Raw genomic sequence first — 14,993 nt, forward strand, 5'->3', positions numbered from 1 at the left:
ACCTGGGCAGAACTGCAGACAAAGTGGAGTGGGAGGAGTTCTCATTTTAAACGGAGACAAAGCATTTTTCTGACAAGAGAAGGTCACAGACATTTTGCCCATATCAAAACCACAACGCGTCATATAAGTGATATGGTCGAGATGATTCTCCGGTTTTAAGCTTGAGGAACACCTGCTGAAAATGTGTGCAAACCAATCCGGCGTAACGATTTGCTTTCCCGGATGACGAATAGAGTGTATCCCCTTTCCACATTGCTCTGTTTATGAAATTCTGCTTGTATCGAAGCATTTCATTGGTTACATCTATACACTTACAGAGTTTTGACCAATCACCGAGGATTTTACTAATTGGCGGGGAGCAAACGTCTTCTGCTGCAAACGTCCCGGGGTCCATGACTTCCAGCAACAAAGGATGATGAATAAAGTTGATTTGTCCTTATTTACCCCTGATATATAACCACTTTCGCGTCTGTTTAATACCCCGCTGATGTGTCAGAAAAAAAGCAGGTACCTCGACGATGGACGGTAAGATACAGAGGTTAGGAAACGACGACTTGCTCTGTGAGACACAAGCTAATGTTAGCTCCCTGAATTTGCTTTTGCACAATTAGCAAAGCACGAATATAATAATGAATATAATTTCACATAATGTAAAGCATTTCTCTATTTTATGTGAATTGTAGTTATAGTCCAAACTAAACAGCAACCACTGTGTTTGTAGTTCTGTCATTCAAATAACAGAAATAATGACATTATGCTAGCCAGGCTAATTGAAGGGACAATTCGGTAAAGTTAGCTTCGTCGATTAGCTGATACGGTGTGTCCTTTTATTTTAATTTTATGTTTGATGTGTCTTCTGGGGTTATTATTATCAAGTAAACAGAATTAATAACTCACTTGTGAGCTGGCATTAGATTATGGTTGTTTTATTGAATGTTACAAATCTATTAGGTCTACTACAATGACTGTTCTGATCCATAACTACATGTCTGTTTTATGTTAGCATAAAACAGACATATTTATTTTTTAAAGAATAAAACCGACCTGACTGGGATCATTGTGCTGTTACAACAGCTAGTGGGTGTCCAGAAGATGCAGAACTTGGAGATTGTCCCAAATTAATATTCCAGTAAGTTTGTACTGCACTCCAAAACATATTATTATGCTCCCACAATCATGCTTGAGAGTTGGCACAGTATTGTTGAATCTGAAAAACTTGGCGTTTGTAAGTTTTGTTGGGTTTTTTTTGTTAGTTTTTATGGCAGAATAGTTTAATATTTGTTTTTAAACGAGTTCATATTTATTTGAAGATGGCAGCTGGGGTAAGATGGTGGAAACTTCCCAAACAAACATGAGAAGTGGTTTTGAAGGTTTCACGTTAGTATTCTCCTCAGCCCCAACTTCAATGAAAGTTTAGGAATTATATGACTAAAAGCAGGGAAACCAAACAATTTAAATGAGCCCTAAGAAGAAAGTTTAAATATTCAGTTAGAAAAATGATAGAAAACTGAAGGTTTGTGGTTTGTTTGCATCAATTAAACCAAGTATAAGTTGAGGCGTATGTATCAACCAGCATGTATTATCTTTGTGTTGAGTGGAGTAGAGAAAATTGATTTCATATTTAAAGATGTAGTTTTTGTTGTATTGTTTATCATCATTTAATGAGTGTATGTCAATTTCTGATTCGCCTTGTATCATTTTCTCAAACCTTCAGTACCTGTCAAACATTCGCCGTAGTAGCAGAGAGGCTGCTTTAAAGATATTAAAATGGTAAGCTGCGCTCAATATTCTGTTTTGCCCCGTCCACCATGCCATGTGATATATTGTTGCCAATGAGTTTGTTGCCGTTGACCTTTACAGATCCGAATTGCGGCTCTAAATGCTGCTTCGACAGCTGCCGATGAGTGTCAGGACCCATTGAGGAGCAGCAAGAGTCGGACAAAAGAGGCTCAGGTACAGACTGAATGATGCCGAAAACAGTATTTATGCTGATCTCTGGGTAGAAATGAATGGCCTATTCTGACCTTTTAATTGACCTCTGCAGGAAGCCGAAGCTTTTGCTTTGTATCACAAAGCGTTGGATCTCCAGAAACATGATAAGTTTGAGGAGTCCGCCAAGGCCTATCATGAGCTGCTTAAAACGCCGCTGCTCAAAGAGGTAAACTCATCTCAGTGTATTAAACAAAGTGTGACGATTCTGTTAAGAGTCACTCTCTTACTAACCTACTGAATTAGCTGTCAATGTTCATTTTGGGCATTTACAATTTAATGTGGTTTATGTACTTTTTTTTTTAACTAATAAAATTTACTATTTCTTTTGACAGTTTTTAAGCGCACCTATTGCCTCAAATGTTTTTTCACTAAACAGTTTTGTATAAATAGTATATTTTACCTGTTGTAGGAATCTAAGGGAATAACAATGCATCCCACAGCTCTGTGCATAAACATCACTCCTTCTTTTAAGGTCTTACAACTAAAATCTACATTGTTTTTTGGTGGGAGTAAGATATACTAATACTAGATATGTTATTTAAATGCCCTGAAAAAATGTCCTTCATATTCTCCAAAATTAGGGAACAAATACATCAAACTTCTTGAGTGATTTTTAAATCAATGATCAAAACTTCGCAGTTGTTGAACTTTACCCAACTGTAAATTAAATTTACAAAATCACCAATTAAATTAGTACATTACAATTTATCCTGAAAAATTAATCAAGGGAAAGTCAGTATGCTAAACATTTCCAAAGTTAGCAAAAATGCTAAAGAGCTAAATGAAAAGTTAGCTTTGCTATTGGCAGATTAGTGGATTAGTGGAAGTATGTCCACTACTGATTTACAGTGAGATTAGGTTTTACAACGTTGGACTTTATGTAGTAATTAGGGAGTTCATTTTACTTCAGGGTATCGTACTAAAAGGGGTTCAATATAAATACATGCCACAATTAGATATGTACTCCTAAAATGAATCACATATGTTTTCTTCCACTTCACAAGTTTGCACTCCTGACATACCATGTAAAGTACAAATATAATTGATTCTGATGATTGTAGTAGGAGAAAGTATAAAAAAGCTTAACCCTATGAGTACTTCACTAAGGTGCTGTATATAGTTGTGACCCGATGCTTCTAAGCTGGTGATTTAACGCTGTGGTACAACAGCTGAATTGCTGTTTCTGTGCTTTGCACTTGTTACATTTGATAAACTATTGAATATTTCAGGCCATGCCCTCAGAGGATCAAAGAGTGGGTCTCAAGCATCCTGGACTGATGCTGAAATATTCCACCTTTAAAAACCTTGCCACTATGGCTGCATCCCGGGACGACTTGGAGAAAGCAATGGAGTTTTATTTGGAGGTAAACGCTCCATTCTTATGGTTGATTTGAAATATTTTTGTTCATGTCCCTGCTTTGCTTAAATTTTTAATAGATGGGAATAGTACTGATAATTATATATTATTACTTTATTTTTTCAGGCTGTCATGTTGGACTCAACTGATGTGAACATGTGGTATAAAATCGGTCAGGTGGCTGTGCGACTTGTTCGCATACCTCTGGCGCGTCACGCGTTTGAGGAGGGCCTGCACTGCAACCCGGACCACTGGCCATGCCTGGACAACCTCATCACTATTCTGTACACCCTTAGTGACTATACCTGTAAGTAATGCACATCATCACAAGCTCAATTCTAGGGATGACCCAAAGTGGATGTTTGATCCCTGACACCGACTTTTAAGGTTGGGCATTTGATACCAAGTCACAAGTCCTAATGTCCTCCGATCACTTCCTGTCGTCTTCTTTTCCACCAGTCGCAATATCCGGTTGTTAATGACACAACTTGTGAGATATGAAAAGTGTATTTCCATTTTGCAGTTTTGCAAACCACACTAATTTTAACACAGCTGAAAACCCGCCACATCCTGTCACAAAAACCTTTTATCAAAATACGTGAGTTCTTTTCAAGATTGACGTGTTTCCATTAAGCATAATTTGTTTTCATAATTCCAATTTGCACAAATATATGGCCAATGGAAACACTACTACCGTTTAGATGCATTAACTAGATGTTTCTGTATCTGAAGGCCTGTAAAGTGAAATTCTGTCTCAAAATTTTGAGTAACCCGATAAACAGTCTGTCTTGGATGTCAAGACAGACTGTCTGTCTGTCTTGACCCATTCAGCTGCAGTCTTGAACTCTTGACCCGCTCCTGCTGTTGATCTTTTGAAGCTGAGTGGTTTGCTTTAGTGCTGGGCTAATGTTAGGCGTTTGCTCTTTGTTTTTCTTAAAAATCTTTATGAATCTCCTTGCTGATTTATGAGGCTGGAAAATTGTTGTTTTTCAGCCTCAAGAATTTATTGCTTTTTGGACATTGTAAAATTTAACACCTTTGCTCCATCTACTCTTGTGATATCTCTGAAAATCTCAGCTGGTGACATGGACACGTTTTTTCTTTTACGCTGAATGTCGGTGTGAAGGGTTAAAATCACTTTAATTCTGAGCCTGGATTTGATTACCTTTAATCCCGTTTGGCTCGCCGTGCCAGGAGGAAAGGAGGCCGTGTCTTCGCTATTGGATGTACAAATCACATTCTTAGTTTTGTCGGGGACTCCAGATACCATTTGTTAAAAATGTATGTGATCTGCCTGAAGGGAACAAAGCAAGACATTTTTCCCTTCAGAGTGTAAAAAATTAAATATGGAAAGAAAGGTAAATTTTACCAGCATTTTTGCAGATTGTTTATACTTCATTGCCAAAGCCCTGGAGAAGGACCACTACTACACTAAAGGCCTTGTGTTGAAGGAAAAAATCTTTAAGGAGCAGCCGTACTTGAAGAGGGATACAATGCAGATGTTTACAAAATGGTAAAAATCGTTCATATTTACTACATATCATTAGTTTAAATCTGCGCAGCACTGAAAGTTTTCATGCTGTGAATTATTGCAGTGATATGTCCATTCACTATGTGGAAGTGGAAGAGGAAGAGCGCATATCCATCATTGAAGAGGCTCTGGAGATAAGGAGGCGCAGACAGACTCTCTCTCACCGTGAACCGAAACCAGACCTCGTCCTGGTTCAGCCCATGCACTGCCTCTCGTTAGTTCCTGTTTTGAATTAAAATACTGATCTTTTTAGCAGAAATATTAGTTTCTCTGATGAGTATTTTTTTTAATATTTAAATGTGAAGTTTCTTCTGTTTAACTTCAGATGGAAGCAGGTTGGCGAAAGCTTTCTCGCAATGTACAAACATCAGACGACCTGCGAATCTCCACGGCCGAGTTTGGGCTGCAGAATCGACCTGTCGGCATACCGTGACCCCAACTTTCCCCAGAACCTTCCCCAGCCGAGTAGCCCTGTGAGCGTAGGCTTGGCCACGGTGCTCAGCAGCCCCAGCTCTTCCCTGCCGCCGGTGGCCTTCAGTGAGCCCGCCGTCCTGCCGGGTTCTCAGCCTCAAATCACCCTTAGTCAGACGACTGTGGAGATCACGACTACAGCTCCCCCTGCTGGTTAGCATTGCTGGCTTACATAAACAGAATGTTAGTGTAAACAATGCTGGTTTACACTAAAATTCTGTAATTCTTCATTTTCACACTTCTTGATCCTTTTTTGTTCATATTTTGCTACAATTACAAACTGCTGTGTCTTTTTGGAGTTTGTAGGTAGGCCAACACAAGGTAGTTCATTAATAGTGGAAGAAAAATTATGTATGAACTAAAAATGTTTTCAAAATAATTTCTGAGTAGTATACAGTGCCGTTGGATTAGTACGCTGTTGATGCATGGTTTACTGCAATTACAGCAGCATGTCTGCAGGGGGCATGTCAGTGCCAACTTTACACATTTTGGACATTTAGGTTTTTTGCAATATATCTCCAGGTCAGTCAGATTTAATGACCAAACATGCACTTATGAATAGGGTTGCAACTAATAATTATTTTAGTAATTAATTATTCTACCAATTATTCTGACATTTGATGGATTAATCAATTAGTCAGATAAAAAGTTGGCACATTCTGCAAATTTTTAATTTGATCTCAAGCTTTTTTTATACTAAATGTTAGATATAAATTAAAAGACGCATATAAAAAAATCCAATTCCTTTTTTTTAAAATGAGAAGCATTTAAATGCCCAGAATACAATAATGTATTCTTTCTTTTGTCAATTTGAACTGGATAAAGCTAAAACTTGAAGTGCTTTAGGTGTTTTTATCTTAAATGCAAAGTAGATATTTATTTTGTACAGTTTTTGGTTTTATCACAACTCTGACGGTGTTGTTTTTTCAGCAAATTACTTTTTTTTTGAGTCTTTGGACTCTTTTTAACAATTATTTGATGACCAATTTTGTTGACTGTTATTTCAATTATTGATTAATCACAATTAAGCTGATCAATCATTCCAACCCTAATTTAGAACATACCTAAATACGAATGCCAGCCACACTTCATATGTTTCCTTGTAAAAATTATTTGACACTCATGCATTTTTTTTTATTTACTTCACTAATTTGTGCTACTTTGTTTCGGTTAATCACACAAAATTGTTTGTAATGTGTGCCGTTTTATAATATTCTGTTATATGTACAGCTGCAGGCATGGACATTTCCCTGGCAGATAAAGTGAAGAAAGCTCCAAAGAGAAGACGTGTGGTGGAGGACAGCGGCGAGACGGCCAAGCGTCGCTCGGCACGTGTTCGAAACACAAAATGCAAGAAGGAAGAGAAGATTGATTTCCAGGAGCTGCTTTTTAAATACTTGCCTTCCAGGTAGGTTGAGGTAAAACGTCAAAACCGAAATATATATTTAAAAAAAATCAAATAAATTAGTGACATTATTTTCTGATGTGTTTCAGGCTCAAGAAGTTTGATCCCGACAATGACGACGAGAGCCAGGGGAATCTTGAGACGCAGTGCGACGCGAAGGATGACGTTCAGCCTGTCCACGGAAGCTGCCTACCAGCCGACTCTGTTGAACTCATGGAGTCTGGTACATTGTCCATGTACATTCTTGAAGTGGGGTCTGCATTGCAACACATTGATAAGTGAAACAGCATTTTGTTTCTCTTTGTCAGAGCAACAAGATGTTCACAACTTCTTGCTCAATAATTTGAGCAACGGTGGCATCCTGGATCTGATGATGCGCTACCTGAGAGCGGTTGGTCAGAAGTTCATGGAGGAGTGGCCGCGGGGGCTGACCGCTGTGGTGCTGGAGGTTTATCAGACCTGGAGGAAACACAGCATGGGCCTCCCCAACCCTCTTCTTCGGGACTGCAGCAACCAGCACATCCAGGTAAACAAAATAAATAGACAAAGCAACCAAAAAAAAACCCCCAAAGACTTGTTAAATTTCTATTTCGACCAAATCTGTCAAGATGACACAAACTTCATGTATCAGTTACTGAGAGCTTTTCCATGCAATCTTGCAACAAGATGGTTAATGTTCAGCTAAATTAGCGATGGGCCAAATCATCAAATAAGAAATATATACAGAAAAATTGCAATTATGATTGCTTCTGTCAAAACGGCCTTCAATAAAGAATCTGAAATGGAGATTTTGAACTGATTTTTATATATTTGTGAAATGTGTCATGTACATTTGGTATGTGTTATTTAAGTCAGGAGCTCTGCTGGGAAGTGAACTGGTGACCCAAATTCAATAATTTCCTGATCTACTGACTCAAACTCAAAATGAATCGTAGATAGGCAATGTCAGGTTGTGCTGATGACACTCTTCAGTGTGGATGTTGTTACAGTGGGAAAACAACTCAGAGTAGCTATTTTCAGTATCAGTGAAGTCAGAGAAAGAACAATACCTGTTCAGAGCTAAAATGAGCCATTTTCTATGGAGCAGTTTGGTTGGTAATCTGGTGGTCTGGTTACTCTTTCACACCTTTCTTTTGTTTTTTCAGTAGATGTTATTTTTTGTATTCTGTACAGGAAATGTTGACAATGAGCTTGGCCTGTATGGAGTTGCAGCTGGAGCAATGGTTGCACAACAAAGGGAAGATTGGTAAGTTGGTGATTTCACTCACATGTTATCTAGTTGTTGTTTTTTCTTTTAATGATAAAATTTGCTGAAAAACCCCAAAACAAGTTGACAAATTATATTTAACTTGCTTAGGAGCGGGACTGAAATCGAAATGATAATGTTCTTAAAGTCTCAAATGTAATTTATTGAAGTTTGCAGAAAGACTGTAAGTGATGTTGTTTTGGATTGTTGCTAAATCTAAATATGTATTCATATATTTGGTACTAGGGGTGTAACAATAAACACATGTATCAGAACTTTTCAGAAGAGACCTTTCATATTGGCCCTCAGGTGTGACAAATGAATATAACGTTGCTTTTAAGGCTGAACACATGCTGTTTCAATGTAGAAAGAAATGAGGCCTAAACCAAAGGTTTGTCAACCTTATTCAACAATTAACTTAATTATTCACCAGAAGGAACTTCGACCCCAATGTAAGTAACGCTGCTACTGGAGGAAAAGCCTTAAGTGCTGCACCGCTGCAGACATGTTGGCTAGATTTTCTGACAGCCGAACTTTTACGGTGCATTTAGGGACCTCTGTACACTGGATTGTCTACATATTGAAACGACTCCAAAGTGATGGGAACATGTTTTATTCTGAAATATCAGCAGAATCTTGTTTAGAAATTCCTAAGCAACAGCCTTCATAATTTTCAGGAGGTTTTATTGTGATGTAATTTATCCAGGCCTTGGATTTACCTCATTACCCTTTATTAATTGAAAGCAATCAAACCAAATCACCAGTCAGTTCTTCACTAGCCGCCCTCTTTAAATTTTTAAAACATCATAGGCTCAGACTAATTTGAAGTAGTAGAGTAAAATTTGTTTGTCATGATCAAAGTGTGACAAAAAATATTCTGAACTTTTACCCTCCGACCCGCACTAGCTTGTCTTTATGGCTGGCTTTCAGTCATGTCGTTCTGTCTTGGCCAGTTATTCCGAGAAGAAATTGCGGCGGTCCCAGCAGCGAGTCGGCTGACTCCGAGTTTCCCGGGCAACACTTCCAGGGTGACTTGTTAATCCTGGCCCTCGGCTCGTCCCAAAGAGATCTGTTTGGGAGCAACTGGTTGGATGTCATGGTGCGGGTGTACTGGCTGAAAGCACGATTCTTGGCCCTGCAGGTAAAATCCAACTTTCCTGGTTTTGTCTTTTTCACACAGTCCCGCCAGAGCTGATACGTAATGCTGAATTTCTTTTTGTCTTCTTGACAGGGAGATATGGATTTGGCTCTCGAGAGCTACGATGTTTGTATAGGGCTGTTGCAGAGCAAACCAAAAACCGCTCATGGAAAACATTACACAATCAACCTGCCAAACCTTTGTGTCGATGCAGCCATATCAGTGGAGGAGGTTGGTAAACACTGAAAACAAATTGTTTCAAATCATCAATATGCCATTTCACAAAGTGCTTTTTTGTTGTTTTTTTTCTTATCCCATGTACAGATCGACAAGAGGCTGAAGTCGCTGGAGAGGTGTCAGTCTTTAGAGGAGATCCAGCGTCTCTTTGAGTCGGCGGACTTTGAGTCTGTTGTGCGCCTGCTGCAGCCCACTCTTAATTATGAGAACAGGAGCAAATCTCTGGAGTTTGTGAGCTCGGCGCCGGAGCGTCCCGCCCAGCTCATGCTACTGCAGGTTGGAAGTGTTACAAAGCTCTTTACTCATCGCAGGATATAACAATATCACAGCACATTATTTATTAGTGGATCTCAAATGTATGGATTAATGTAAATATTCTAGACTTCATTCTAAGAGTGCAGAGATAAATTGGCCCCACTTTCCTTAATTTTTTGGAGATTGGTCGATACTTGCATGAGAAATCAATCTTTTCCACTAATCTCATCTACGTTCGCAAAGGTCTGAATATCAGCCAGTCTCCCTTCTCTCTGTTGTGAGAGAGGGCTGACTGACAGACCTGCCGACAGGGGAATGTCTACACACAATTGTCACTCCTTTGTTGCCAACTTAGTAACTTTGTTGCTATATTTACCTCCTTTTCATACAAAAAACTCATCAGATCAGGCTTTTTAAAGATTGCGATAGGCCAGAAAACTGCAGTCAGTTCATTCCTACTTGATCCCTTCCCCCTTCGTCTGAAGAGTATCTCTCCATCCATCCATTTATGCAGTCAGTTCATTCATCCACCTATCAATCTATCCATCTTGCTAGATTTATCCTCCCTTCCCTTCTATTCAGCCTATGATTCTAGTTGGCTCCATATTAAATCCTTCAGTTATAAGAAAGACCACTATAAATTAACAGTGAAGTTTTACACTTAATTTTGACTATCTTTAGCCAAATCTTTAAGATTAACTCTAGAAATAGCTAATCTCTAGAAATATGGATAAACAGGAAAAATGCATGTGAGCCCTGCCTCTAGCTGTTACTTAAGAGTTGATATAGTTGGAAAAAAAAAATCCAACTTGCCTGTCTAGATTAACTTTGGACGTATTAGAAAAGCTGGTATTTCATGTCACATTGTGCTGGAGTTTTGGTAAACTCTTTGACTTTTTCCCATTTCTCCACCAGAACTCCCTGCTGAAGCTGCAGGACTACCAGCAGTGCTTGGAGTGCAGCGAGCTGGCTTTGAACGAAGCCCTGCAGCAGCTCAACTCTGCTCCAGGGGGCTCTGCTCCGAGCAAGGAAGAGTGGGTCAGCACCATCAGAAAGCTGCTGGATGGCGTTGAAATCTGCTTCACAGAAGAACCGGAGCTTCTGAGCAAAATCCCTCACTTCTCAAGCATGGCCCGACTGGCAAACAATCTGATTCAGGTTTGAAAGCTGTGAAAGGAATATTGCATTAAAACTGAGTAGCAGAATAATTAAGTTTTTATTGCTTTATTCTGATCTGTTGCCTGTTGTTCTTTTTGTCTTCCTCCAGCTCATTGATCTTAGCATGAGTACTTCAGATGATCCAAAGGAGCCTTATTTCTTCTCAGTTCTGCCTTGGATTGTCTTGTATCGGATTATCAAACACGAGGAGGCTGCATTTGACTGCATGCTTCGGCAGCATATATCCTTAGATGACGACGAAGGTGTGTTAAGTCATTGATTTACCTCTCTCTCTTTGTTTTTTTCCTTTATTATTGACGCTGCGACGTCTGATTTTCAGATGAACCAGAAACTCCCCTGCTTCCCTCATCTCTGATGCTTTTGAGTACAGCTCATGAGTATCTGGGTCGTCGGTCCTTATGCTGCAGCTCAGACGGAGCCCTTCTAAAGTTCTTTGTAAGATTCTACAAGGCCCTTACTTGGCAAGCATTCGCAGAGAATCGAGAAAGTATTGATACTCTGTGAACATTTGAACGCTATCAATCTGCAATCACGAATTACCATGCATTTTAAAAGTTCTTTAATTACATTTGAAACTTGGAGAAACCTTCATTTTAGTCCTTTCTTGTTTGCAAAGTAGTTCATGCTCATTCAGATTGGAATTTTTCAGTCTTATCGCAGATTAATTGGATTTTGTTTTATAACCTAACTGCATTGAATTTCAGGATTTAATTTAGAGGTGTTCCAGCAAAGAGAGCTGAAAAAAAAATCTAAGAACCGAGACATTTATTTGTGAACATTTCAAAAACGATGTTTGTTCCTCCCACTTCACATTGTGAGCTGTTTCATATTTATGTCAGTCGATCACAAGGAATCCCAGTAAGATTCAAGAAAACTTTGTGGTTTGCCACAAAACCGGGAGGAGTTCAAGAGGTTGAAATGCTTTCTCGAATGTCTAGTTTAAGAATGTTCTCAGCAGTTTTATTGGCTGTTGGTTTTATTTAGCATCTTATGTGTTGCAGATTCGGGTACTGGAGAAAGAATTTGCCGCTTCCAGTAACAATGACTCCCATCCCTATAAGGAAGAGCTTGAAATGGCCTTGGAGCAATGCTTTTTCTGTTTGTACGCATATCCCAGTAAGAAGAGCAAGGCGCGCTACCTTGAGGACCACTCATCTCCACAGGTCAGGCCTATTATTTCTACCTTTTATAATTGTCTTTGCAGAATCAGAAATAAACTATTGTCTTATTTTAATATTTATTTCTAATTTCACTCATCAGAGTTCCACAAACTAAAAGTCTGCAAGAGCAGCAACAACAAATGTAGCCGAGCCGTTAGAAAGATAATGGGCAAATGGTGATGAAGAGGCGGTGCAATAGTGAAGAGGTGGCTCAAGGCTTTTGACTAATTGCTATTTCTCAGTTGTATTGCCAAACTTATGTAAGCGCACGGCATGAAAAGGAACAGACTGCCGATGACGCAAACAAGCGCCTGCCCTCAGTGAACCTCTCGATGCTGAAACGGTCAGATATATCCATTAGCATTGTTTGCTGCTGAGCCACACAAAACAGGTGTCACTGAAGTAAATTGAAGCCTTGAAGCGGCATTGTTGGAGGACTATTTTTCTTTGCTGAATGAGACATGACAAAATATTTGCAAAATTCTGTCTGGTTTTTTTTTGTCACTTGATGAGCAGGCAGTTCAGGCTTCATTGTGCCTAGTAGTTTATTTGCAACAAATTTATCTTATTTTTAATCTATAACTGCAATAAGAACTAAAGAAATTATGACGCCAACAGGCTTTTGTGTTTGTGTGTAACCCCTGAATTTATTACAACTGCAAAAAATCTGTTGAATTAAATCAAAGGTTTGGATTAGCAATAGAAAACAAAACATAGCATGGAGTGAGGGGTCCACCAGTAAATGGGCCCCAATTTTCTTAAAGCTGCAATAGGTCACTTTTACATATAAAAAAGTTCTTTATATATTTGTTAAAACTGTTATAATGTCATTACAAAATAATAAGAAACAGATAATCTGTGAAAAAAATTGAGGTCCTCTGCCTTTGCCATGTGAAATTACATCCATCTGCAAAAATGCACCAAGCTCGGCCAAAAACATCCAATCAAAGCCTGGAGGAGAGTCTCCAGGCTCTTTGTTCTTGAAGTGATAGTCAGTCACACTCATGTACTCCCTGCTCAATGTGTTAATGGCAGAGAAACAATGTATCGTTAGGAAAACGGTTTATCTGATTACATACTGCAGCTTTGATTTTGGGAGATCTGTGATTGGCAGACATTTACGTGTGATCTTATCTGGTTTTATCTGCCTTCACAAATGTCTAAAAATCATCCCCTTAGCCCTTTTGTTCTGTCTTGAGAGAGGGCTGACTGATAGACCTGCCCACCAGGTTTATGTCTGCACACGCTCAGTCAACAACCGTCACCCCACTGTTGTCGACTCGCTAACTTTGCTGCTATGTTTCGGACAAAAGAATCGTCCAAAATCGGAATTGCCAGGTCGGACTTTTTAGAGATTGGTGATTGGCCAAAAAATATGAAAATGAAATAACATAGATATTGCCCTGTTTTGTTGCTAACATCCATCCTTATGTTTTTATCCGTCTGTCCATTCACCTGTTTGTGTTGCATGCATTTGTCCACCTTTTTATCCAACTGATTTTGTATTTAAAACCGAACCATTAGATAGAAGACTCCAGATCCACATCATATTGTGCATTTTAAAAAGAATTGCTTATCTAATAAACAGTATAAAATGAACAGACAGAAATGTGTGATGTGGAAAAGTATAAATTTATGACAGAATCAAAGTGGAAGAACCCAGGTATTCAGGTATTTGCAATTCTTGCATCCAGCCACAAGTGGGAGTCAGTGTATTTAATTTGTAAGCCCTCCGATTGTAACTATGTACCATACCACAGTTGTAGAGAAGATTTGCCCACTGATCTGTTGCCAATCGTTTGACCCTGGAGCCGGTTTTGTGTTGTTGTTTTTCACAGGTTGAGCTTCAGTGGAGCGATGCTCTCTTCATGTTCCAGTATTTCAAACCCAAGTCGCTGCCCGAGTTCGACAGCTATAAGACCAGCACAGTGTCTGCAGAGCTGGCCAATCTGCTGAGGAGATTTGCAAGCATAGCTCCCCCAAGTGAAACCCCCACCTTCACCATGGATGAAGTGGCAGCCTACATCGAGGACATGACGGAAAAGGTCAGTTTGGGTGTGTTACACCGAACGTAAGGGGAAGGTACAAGTCATTTAAGTCTTCATTTGCACTTTCAGGTCCCATCCCTTCCAGCAGGCAGCCCTCCTGCTCCCCCAATCATCAATGAGATCTACTACCTTTTGGCTGACTATCACTTCAAGAACAAAGAGCAGTCCAAAGCAATCAAGTTCTATATGCATGACATTTGCGTTTGTCCCAACAGGTACAGCATTTCTTCACATCTTCAGTAATTACATCCATCTTCACAATATCTTTTCTCTGCTGCTCAGGCTCAACATAATCTTCTCTGTTATGTCGAACGGATGTCCAAAGTCGGTCCTGGAGAGCCGGCATCCTGCATGTTTTCGCTTTCTCTCTTGTTTAACGCACCTGGATCAAATGATGGCTCATTCGAGGCATAAGAAGAACATTGACATGCAGAGAACTAAAACATGCAGGATGCCGGCCCTCCAAGACCAACTTTGAGCACCTTCAAAGAAATATTTTTAGAAGTGGCTTTAACAACAAACCTGTCTTCACCTTGTAGATTTGATTCCTGGGCAGGCATGGCTTTAGCCCGAGCCAGCCGGATCCAAGAGAAGCTCAATTCAAACGAGCTGAAAAGCGACGTTCCCATATGGAAGCACTCCCAGGCGGTGCTGAACTGCTTCAAGCGGGCCCTGGAGATAGACAGCTCCAACCTGTCCCTGTGGATCGAGTACGGCACCATCTCCTACGCGCTGCACTCTTTTGCTTCTCGGCAGCTCAAACAGTGGCGAAACGAGCTCCCTCCAGACGTTGTTAAACAGGTGAGGGCCAGACGGTTTATAATCCGTCCCTCTAGGAAAGGGGTGGGCAAACCTGGGCCTTGAGGACCCGTGTCCTCGAGGCCCAGATGTCTCTTAGATGTCTCCCAGTCCAACACTTGAATCCAATAGCTGAATCACCTCCTACTGCAGTCAAGTTCTCCAGAGTCCTGCTA

General features: G+C 39.8%; 1 protein-coding gene across 1 annotated transcript in view; it reads left to right on the top strand.

Annotated features, from left to right (window-relative positions):
• The first annotated feature begins 367 nt into the window (after positions 1 to 367).
• cabin1 (calcineurin binding protein 1) overlaps positions 368 to 14,993 on the top strand; it is a 47,131-nt gene continuing 32,505 nt past the window's right edge. Inside the window, 23 exon segments of the mRNA XM_055050845.1 lie at positions 368 to 525; positions 1,715 to 1,770; positions 1,861 to 1,953; positions 2,045 to 2,158; positions 3,222 to 3,356; positions 3,476 to 3,656; positions 4,733 to 4,862; positions 4,945 to 5,094; positions 5,206 to 5,504; positions 6,582 to 6,759; positions 6,846 to 6,979; positions 7,065 to 7,282; positions 7,930 to 8,002; positions 8,956 to 9,143; positions 9,234 to 9,371; positions 9,465 to 9,653; positions 10,548 to 10,790; positions 10,900 to 11,053; positions 11,131 to 11,246; positions 11,813 to 11,974; positions 13,810 to 14,016; positions 14,089 to 14,234; positions 14,559 to 14,820. Coding sequence (XP_054906820.1) covers positions 1,768 to 1,770; positions 1,861 to 1,953; positions 2,045 to 2,158; positions 3,222 to 3,356; positions 3,476 to 3,656; positions 4,733 to 4,862; positions 4,945 to 5,094; positions 5,206 to 5,504; positions 6,582 to 6,759; positions 6,846 to 6,979; positions 7,065 to 7,282; positions 7,930 to 8,002; positions 8,956 to 9,143; positions 9,234 to 9,371; positions 9,465 to 9,653; positions 10,548 to 10,790; positions 10,900 to 11,053; positions 11,131 to 11,246; positions 11,813 to 11,974; positions 13,810 to 14,016; positions 14,089 to 14,234; positions 14,559 to 14,820 — 3,513 coding nt within the window. The 5' untranslated portion in view covers positions 368 to 525; positions 1,715 to 1,767.

Source organism: Poeciliopsis prolifica, unplaced genomic scaffold, assembly GCF_027474105.1.
Source record: "Poeciliopsis prolifica strain line A6 unplaced genomic scaffold, Auburn_PproV2 SCAFFOLD031, whole genome shotgun sequence".
Classification (NCBI taxonomy): domain Eukaryota; kingdom Metazoa; phylum Chordata; class Actinopteri; order Cyprinodontiformes; family Poeciliidae; genus Poeciliopsis; species Poeciliopsis prolifica.